Source organism: Macrotis lagotis, chromosome X (genome assembly GCF_037893015.1).
Source record: "Macrotis lagotis isolate mMagLag1 chromosome X, bilby.v1.9.chrom.fasta, whole genome shotgun sequence".
In the NCBI taxonomy this organism is placed as follows: domain Eukaryota; kingdom Metazoa; phylum Chordata; class Mammalia; order Peramelemorphia; family Peramelidae; genus Macrotis; species Macrotis lagotis.
Genome location: NC_133666.1, coordinates 190,475,225 through 190,484,534, shown reverse-complemented (window position 1 = coordinate 190,484,534; position 9,310 = coordinate 190,475,225). Strand labels below are relative to the sequence as shown.

Here is a 9,310-nt window from a genome sequence, read left to right as displayed (position 1 = left end):
TAGTTCTGTCATGACAGCATTTGTGACAAGTCTTCCCAAGATAAGCTTTGACAATTCTTTCATCTTGGCTAAGTCCATAGAGGACACTTTGGGCTAGAAACTTTTGGTTTCTCCTTTCTACTCCATTTGAACCTTAAGCCCACCTGGCTTATTCAGCATTGTGAAAGGTCTATGCTTCATGTCTGACTATGCAACTGCATTATCAAATTTATGACCAATCAGACATCTAGCATCAAAGACTGTGTCAGTAGAGTTCATTGCAACTTTGATTCTTTGTAGTATACTGATTAAATATTCTGTTTAGTGAAGGCAACATAGCTTGTGGTGGTCCTGCTTCCTTGGACATTAGCAATGATCTCCACTTTCCCATGTTGTAAGACTTCTACACAGGAATAAGCAGTACCAAGATCAGTGCCAACTGAGGGTCCCTTTGACATGATTACTGGGGTGTCAGAAATTTTAGCTGACCATTGTGGAATAAGAAGGGTACTGAATTCAAAATCTAACTTCTCTAAGAGTTTGTTCAATTTTGTATTTCCCCCTTTTTTTTGTCTTCCTGATAGACCTATCCATTTCTGAGAACGAAACATGAATTTTCAACAATTTTTATATTAAAATATATGTATTTTTATAATTAGGTTAATATCCTTTATAAATTTAGATCCTTTTATATACTTAATATTGATAGTTTTTATTATCTAGAGTACCTTTAATGCAGTTTCTCTATTTCTTTTGTTATTGTAAATGCTTATTTTTTGCTTTATGTGATAATGCTACTATAATTTCTACTCTTTGGGGATCATCACATGAATGGCAAATTTTGTTCTTATTTTCATTCTGGATTGGTTTTATGTTTTAGATGTGTTTCTTGTATATAACAAATTATTGGGTTTTATTTTATTATCCATTTTACCATTATCTTTTGTCTTATCCATTTACATTAAGGGTTATGATTTTCAAGCTTCGGCTTTAATTGATTTCTTTAGAATTGATTTAATTCCCTTTTTCGTTTAAGTCAGCATCCCCCCCTCCATGATTAGTTTTATTACATTACTTTGACTCATAGGTTCTCTCTCTACTCTCAGATTTATCTGACCTATCCCAATTTCCCTTAATTAGTTATTTTCATTTTCCCTTTTTTATTTATGCAAGTATTAGTTCATTCATTCATTTTTCTCTATTTGTCCTCCTCCCTCTTGTCTTTCCTTAATCTTTAGAATAAATGTGTATGATTTAGACTTAAAATCTTCTATCTCCTTCAACCTCTTAGATTAAAATAACATTTCAAGGAGCAGTGCATTTAGCAAAGAAGTTTTTCTTAATTTACTTTTTTGTTACTCATTTCTGTCCACTTCTTGTGTATTCCAAATGATAGGCTCCAATTCTTGGTCTATACCCTTACATGTTACTTATTTTCCCCTTTACATGGCACTGATGGATATAGAGTTTTTGTTCTATCAAATCTGAGCTCTCCCCTCAATCCCATTTCTATGTTATTGAACCCAAGGATTTTATGCTATCCTCATTTCTCAAGAGAAATTCATTCACTAATTCATTTGGATTTTTTGATGGAGTCTGTTGTTGTTGTAGTACTTTATTTTTAGATATATCATTGCATGAAGGAATCAGTTTTATGTGGGAGGAGTAATTCTGTATCTCCTCATGAGGCCTCATCCTGTCCCTAGTGCTTATTGTGAGCATTCAACATTCCTAAAGCTGGATTATCCTATTTCTTGCCCTGTACCCAGGTTCCTACCCTTAGAGCTAATTATTTCTAGCAACCCATATAGCCAATTCCTTGGTGGTGTAATAAAGTCCTGGAAGGTGTAACTCTTTCTTGGAGAATGGCAGTATCCTCTCAGACAAAATCCATTATAAGGTTACAATCTCTTACTGTAGACATAACTTTCCTATTTCATGCTACCCTCTATACCTACTTCCATCTTGGAAACACTCTCTAATGGAACCTTTTCACTTCAATATCCATTTGCTAAACTGCTTCCTTCCCCCATCCATGTCTCTTACCCCCATTCCTATTGTCTCCCAGCTCCAAACTCTTGCTGAGAGACTAAAGAATTACAATCTCTCTTCCTTGCTCACTTCCAGGCTAGGCATGAATACATTACCAGCTTGCTTCTGTTTTGTGCTTCCTCTCTCTCTATTCCAGTGATTTTCTACAATGTGTTATTTCTCCTACCAAAAAAAAATCCTTTGGGAGGAATACAGAATTTTGTCGATAGAATATTAATTCAGCCCTTCTTTCCTGTCTAATGCCTTAAGAACTGATTACATCTTCAGTTCCTTAGATTTAATGATCTCTCTTGGTTCGTTTCCGCCTCAATTAAAATCCCCCCCCCATAACCTACAAGCTTGACAAAAATTATTTCATTGCTTAATCATTTCTTGATAATTGAACTTATCAGCATTTCTATATTATTCTTATTTGGTATATGTATAAACCAAATGTTCTACTTTTCTTTGATGTTTCTCTTCTATGGAGGATTCTTGTTCTTTCATTAATAATTAGGCTTAGCTTTGTAGGATATAATATTTTTGGTTGCAGTCTCAGTTTTTTCCCCCTTTTGGGACATTCTATGCCATTCTTTTGTTTTTCTCTCTTTGAATTTTCTTTTTGGTACAAAAGCAGTTGTTCTTAATCTGGAATCTAAGAACTTTTTTAAAAAATAAGGTTTCACTAATGGCATTTCAACAAAATTGTTTTCCTTTATAATTCTAGGCATTTTATATGTGTGTTTGAAAGCTTAATTTTGAGCAGGGTTCAAAAACTTCACCAGACTGGATCTTCCAGAGTTAAGAACCCTTTCTGTAGAAAAAAAACCCAATTCTGAATTATTTGAAATCTACTGCAATAAAGTGGAAGAGATAGGATCTAGAGTATATGTTGAAGTGTTAGTCTTGGAAAGAAGGGTCACTTCTTCCTAAGAAACTGGAGTAAAAGAGAAGATAGTGGAGTTGTAGAAAAGGAAAGAAGAGAGTGTGTGTGAGAAAAATGGTTTCTATTTTCTCCATAAAGTATGAAGTAATGTTCCCCTCTGAAAGGGAGGTTTAAAAGGTTTTGCTATGATGAGAACCCAGCAGAGATCACATACATTTACAATGGATCCACTCTGTTCCATTGAGGGAACCCCTACCCCAGGCTTGTGGTTCCACAAGGCATTTCCGAAAAAAAAACACAGAGACCAAAATATTTTAAGGCAGAGGATTGTATAGAATTGAATAGGTTAACTTTAAGGTTAAGACTGGAAAGAGGAAAGGGAAGCAAGAGTAAGGATGGCACTTGGGAATGCTGAGATTTCATAATCATCATAACTAATAGTAATAATATTGCTCTTTTCTAGATTCTTTTACCAATTATATATATATACATATATATATATATGTATATATATATATATATACTCATACTTTCAGCCCACTGACAGTTTCTGAGACAAAAACAAAAACTTACCGTTAGCAGTGACTTCTAAATTATTTTCAACATTCAACTCCACAGAACCTCAGAACTGGAAAAGATCTTAGTGGAGATCATCTTTCTCCCTCCCAGTACCTAAATCAGAACCTTTACCTTCAGAGGAGGTAAGAGCCTTGACAATAGACTCAGAAGAACTTGGTTCAAATCTTCCTTACCTTTGTGACCTTAGATAAGTTTTTTAACTTCTGTGGGCCTCAGTTTCTCATTTCTACAATAAAGGGGTTAGAAGAAATGTAAGAAATGTCATTCCAATAGTTGGCTTGAAGATCTTCAGTAAGAGGAACTTCTTCACTCCAATCTTTTCTACCAATTCTGGACAGCTTTAATTATTGTAATGTTTTCCCTTAAGTTGAACCAAAAGCTAACTACTTGTAGACTTCTGTGTACTTCCTAGTTAATAATGATAGTAATATCTAATATTCATATGTTGCTTTTCTATTTATAAAGTGCTTTTCTTATAAAAACCTGGTGAGGTAAGCAGGATGAGCCCCATTTCTATTTTTTTGCAGATATATATATATATATATACATACATACATACATACATATATTTAGGTTTTTGCTAGGCAATGGGGTTAAGTGGTTTGCTCAAGGCCACACAGCTAGGTAATTATTAAGTGTCTGAGGCTGAATTTGAACTCAGGTATTCCTGACTCCAGGGCCAGTTCTCTATCCACTGAGCCACCTAGCTGCCCTTGCAGCTATATTTTAACTGGAAATGCAATTCTGTATTACTTCCATTTCTATTATACAAAACTCCCCATTCCACTGTTTAAAAAAAAAAAAGAGTCAGGCTGAGTATGTAACATAAGCCTTGCAACCAGTAAAGGAAGAGTCAGATATCTTTGAACATTGTTGTTGTCATATCAGCCCTAATTGTCAAGCTTTCTCCAAGATAGTGTTCCTCTTTGTTCTTCACCACAAGTGAAGAAACTGATGCCTAAGGATGTGGGTGACTTGCCTAAAAGCAGATTACTTCCTTAGTGTTTATATTCTTTATAGACTATACACCGTAGTAGCCTTCTATAGACAAGCAGAATCAAGCTAGAAGGCAGATCTGATTTCATGTGACCCCCTAATGATGTAGAGCTGGAGTTGGACCCCACAGGAATGTTCCTTTTAACTCCATAGGATGATGGTCTTCCCTTTTCTATATTCTTTAGAGCTTGCAGATGGACACAGAATGTGGCGACAATAAGATGGCCTATAAGTTCAAGAGTAGGCATCTGATAAATATTTGTTGATGGATAGTTAGCTGACTTCATGAGACCCTACAATGACGGAGAGCCGGAGTTGGACCCCAAGGTGGGGAGGAGGAGGGGAAGAGAATTCTTCACTCCTAAACCTAGCAAACAAAATGAGGCTCTTGTTTCCTTCGAGTCTCAGGGAAGAGTCCATCTTTTGCAAGAAGTCTTTCCCAATCCTGTTGAGAGGTAATCTCAGAGACATCTTCACAAAGTGCCGAGGCTATGAGCTAAGGGCTGGGGATACAAAGCAACCCCTCATCTCAAGGATCTCCAGTGCCATGGGGTGGAAACAACCATGTATAAACAAGTTCCGTAGAGGATAACTATTGGCGCTATCCAACACAGAGGGAAGGCACTAGAATTAAAGGGGGGTGGGAAAGGCTTGTTTGCACTTAGTTGTTTCTGCATCATGTTCCCGCCCCGTAGGATTGTGAGGTCTTTAAAAGCAGGGATTGTTTTTGTCTTTCCCTTGGATGTCGCTGGCATGTAGCCCCAAGCAGGCTCATACTGAAGGCTTGCTGACCCGAGCGGTGCCGCCGCTCCCTGCTCCGGGGCACCAGCGGCCGCCGGATTAAGCAACAGTTTGGGGAGGTTGCGGGGTAACTGGCAAAGAGCCCCCGGGCGCAGCTCCCTGGGTGCCAGGGACGCATCCAGGTGCCGCCTGGTCCGCGCGGGCACGAGCCCGGCGGCCGAGGGCACCGGCCGGCAGGGGGTGGCAGGGGTTCGGGGTGCAAACTCCGGTCCGGTCCCGAGGGAGGAGTGAACGTCGCGGGGTGGGAGCGGCGGCCCGGCGCCCCCCCCCCCCCCCGAGGAAGCCCATCCTCGGCGGCCGGCTCCCCCCTTCGGGGGCGTGCCCGGGGGAGGGCCGGTGTGTGCCAGTGTGCCGGCGCCCCGGGAGCACGCAGGCGCCCTTCTCCGGCGGTGCGCTCCCGCGGCGGAGGTGGTGCCGGCGCGGCGCGGGGGGCGAGCCGCAGCAGCGGGGCCGCCCGCCGGGGAGGCAGCGCCAGGCAGCCCGGGCCGCCCGCGGCCCCTGCACGGCGGCCCCGGGCCGCTCCGGCCGCGGCTCGGCGGGCCCCCGGGAGGCGGCAGTAGCGGCGGCCCCGGGCCGGGCCCGAGGCGGGCGGCCGTGCGGGGGCGCCCCGCGATGCTGAGCTTCCTGCGCAGGACCTTTGGCCGCCGCTCGATGCAGCGCTACGGGCGGGGAGCGGCCGGGCGCGGGGCCGGCGGGCCGGGGGACGAGGGGCCGCGGGGGGCGGCGGCCCTGCCCGGCGGCCCCGCAGGCGGGCCCGTGCTGAGCGGCGGCGCGGCGGTGCACATCCCCGCGGCCGCGGCGGGCAGGGCGGCCCTGTGCTGCCGGGTCTTCCTGCTCGATGGCAGCGAAGTGAGCGTGGACCTGCCGGTGAGTGCCCGCCCGGGCCGGCCCTGGACCTGCTCGCGGCTCTGCTGGGGGGCGGCGGGGTCCGGGGGCCTGGCCGGCCGGGCGTGGGGGAGGGGCGCGCAAACTTCGGCACGGAGGAACTTTATGGGCGGCGGCGGCGGCGGCGGCCCGGGCCGGGCAGAGCGGGCGCGAGGCGCGGCGGCCCCCGGCGGCGGCCCGGGCCGGGCAGAGCGGGCGCGAGGCGCGGCGGCCCCCGGCGGCGGCCCGGGCCGGGCAGAGCGGGCGCGAGGCGCGGCGGCCCCCGGCGGCGGCCCGGGCCGGGCAGAGCGGGCGCGAGGCGCGGCGGCCCCCGGCGGCCCGGGCAGAGCGGGCGCGAGGCGCGGCGGCCCCCGGCCCGGCTGCCGCAGCCGCTCACAGGTGTCTCCCCCGCCCGCAGAGCTCGGGCAGCGCCGGCAGGCCGGGGCCCGGGGGGTCCTGCCGCCCCCCGCTCGCCCCCCGGGCCAGACGCGGCCTTGGGGAGACCCGAGGACAAAGCGCCGGGCCAGAGCCAGCCCGGAGAGGGGGAAGGCTTCACCGGGACCCGGCGCTAGCCCCGGGGGGAGCCGCAGAGCCTCCACGCTGGCCAAGGGAGGGATTTCCATTAAAAACCAACCCACAAGGGCTCGTTTACAATTGATGCTTCTCCAGGCAGCTTTTACCCGGAGCAGGTTGATTTCTCAGGAATCCTGCTCGCTCCGTGGGAAATCATTTTTAACCACGACAGCGTCCCTGTTTTGTAGTTAGTGTTCCCTGGAAATAAAAAAAAAGCCCACATCGAGGCCTTTAAATGATTAAAAATAATGTTGAAGTGTTTGCTGCTGCTCCCGTGGAATGAGCATGTACCTCCTTTTAACTGGGAAAAGAGAACTGAGCTTCTTTATTTGGAGGAGTGAATGGTGCCTTTCTTTGGAAAAGGTGCATATGTTGCTGTAATTCAGAGAGTAGAACCGTTCAGTGTGATCCTGCAATTCCGTCCTCCTCAGGCTCTGGGAAGGAGAAGCCAGGAACACTCCTCCACTACCTGCCATAAAAAGGGGGAGGGGAAGAGAGTTGAAGCCCTTTGCATTATTGCAGTCATCTCATGAAATGGCTTTAAATATGGTCACACTATATCTGTAGTATTGTGTTTACTCATTCTGGGCCTCACATTTTAGGAAGCATATGGGCAAACTAGAACATTTTCAAAGAAGGTATGCAGAACAGTAGGAGGGGACCTTGGATTCCACCATAAATGATTAGTTCTTGTAGAATAGAGGTTCTTTGAAGGAAGAGCTATTGAGGTTTTTTGTTGGGTTTTTTTTTTTTGGTCTTTGTATCCTCAGCACAGTAACAACAAACAACAACAAAAGACATTTTATATAACATTTATGGAGGTGGTTATATGTTGAACTGAATGGAATTCTTTAAAGAAAACAAGAATGTTTAGCCTGGAATGGAGAAGACTGTTTTCCAGTGTTTAGAAAGCTGTCACTTGAAAGGATTAGACTTGAACTACTTGGCCCCAGGAGCAAATTAGGAGCAAAGGGTGGGCATTATTGAGGAGCTGGATTTTAGACTACTGTAAAGAAAAGCTTCTTATTGACTAGAGCTCTCCAAAAGTAAAAGGTGCTGCCTGAGGAGATATAGTCTGTTTTCCCTCACTGGAGATCATTTTATTCAAATTGGAAGGGGAACAAGGGTGACTCAGTAGTTAGAATGATCTAGACCTTGATTCAGAGAGCTACTAGCTGTGTGACCCTGGGCAAGTCACCTAACTCTCTCAGTTAGCTCATTGTAAAATGAGCTGGAAAAGAAAATGACAAACATTCCCCACCCAAGTACTTTTGCCAGGAAAGCCCCAATGGGGTCACACAGAATCAGACACACTGACAAATGACTTGATAACCAAACTGGAAAAGGGAAGGGAACCAACATTTATAGACACTGTGCTAAGCTTTATAAATATTATCTCCTTTGCTCCTCATTTCAAGCCATTTTACAGTCAAGTAAATTGAGACAATAAATGGCTCACCCAAAATCACATAGCCAGCAAATGGCTAGATTTGAACTCTGGTTTTCCCTTGACCCCAAGCCTTCTAGTGTGTGCTCTTTTCCACCTAGGTTGGGTAAACTGGTGGAATCCTGGATGTGGAGGAGGAAATCTGGATTCAGAGCAGAGCCCATCTCATTCACTAGCTGTTTGACCCTGGATACCTAACCTCTCTAAAATCTTATTTCCTCTCTAAAATGGGTATAATTGTATCACTAGGGTTATTGTATAGTTCAAATGAAAGAATGTACAAAAAGGGCTTTGCTACTTAAAGTGCTATGTAAATTACAGTTATTATTTTGTAAAGGTATTCTGTTCAGGTACTGGTTGGATTAGATGAGTCCTGAAACCCCTCCCAGAAGAGGTTGAGATGTGTAAAATGCTTATCTGACCAAATTTTTAACAAAGATACCCTAAATATATCCATACGCACACTTGCAAACAGACTAGCAAAGGCTTTATGCAGATGTTTACATTATTTTGTGACCCTGTGTTTTTCAGTTCTTTAATAAGTCTTGGGTGTGCAAAAGAATTCTTTCCAAGACTGAATTTCTTTGAATGATAAAAATTCCATTTTAAGTTGTATGATATTAATCTTTTGTTGTTTTACAATTTGATTTACAAACAACACCTGTTGTGTAAAGTAAGGTACACCTGGAACTTGGTGTATACATATATATATATATATATATACATATATATATGGGGGGTTCTCTTTCTCTCAGATACATATAAAATATATATTACATTATATATTTCTGCACATCAATATTATATGTGTATAATTAATTATAGGATCATAGTTTTAGAGCTAGGAGGAGTATAAGTTATTTGATTTTCATTGGTAAGTTTCTTGCATCATTTTCCCTGGTTTTTGTTTGTCCTTTAGTGAAGAGAACCCTGACATCAGGTTGGTGATGCCATGAATTGCAAGTGAATTTTATTTAAAGGGAATGCAGTGTAAAGTCACAAGCCTTACTTTCTCTCCCAGAGCCATTTGGGTCCAATGGTCAGATATGGATCAGGAAGACTGGAGAAGACTAGATTCAGTGAGGAAACCTTGGCCTTTTTTTAAGTTTGAATCTTTCCCAGGTCTCAGTTTGACTGAGGTGACTGTGCTAGCA

General features: G+C 44.4%; 1 protein-coding gene across 1 annotated transcript in view; it reads left to right on the top strand.

Annotated features, from left to right (window-relative positions):
* Positions 1 to 5,884: 5,884 nt before the first annotated feature.
* LOC141500135 (band 4.1-like protein 4B) overlaps positions 5,885 to 9,310 on the top strand; it is a 143,924-nt gene continuing 140,498 nt past the window's right edge. The window contains exon 1 of the mRNA XM_074203072.1: positions 5,885 to 6,139. Within this exon, the coding sequence (XP_074059173.1) occupies positions 5,885 to 6,139 (255 nt within the window). The remainder of the gene's footprint in view (positions 6,140 to 9,310) is intronic.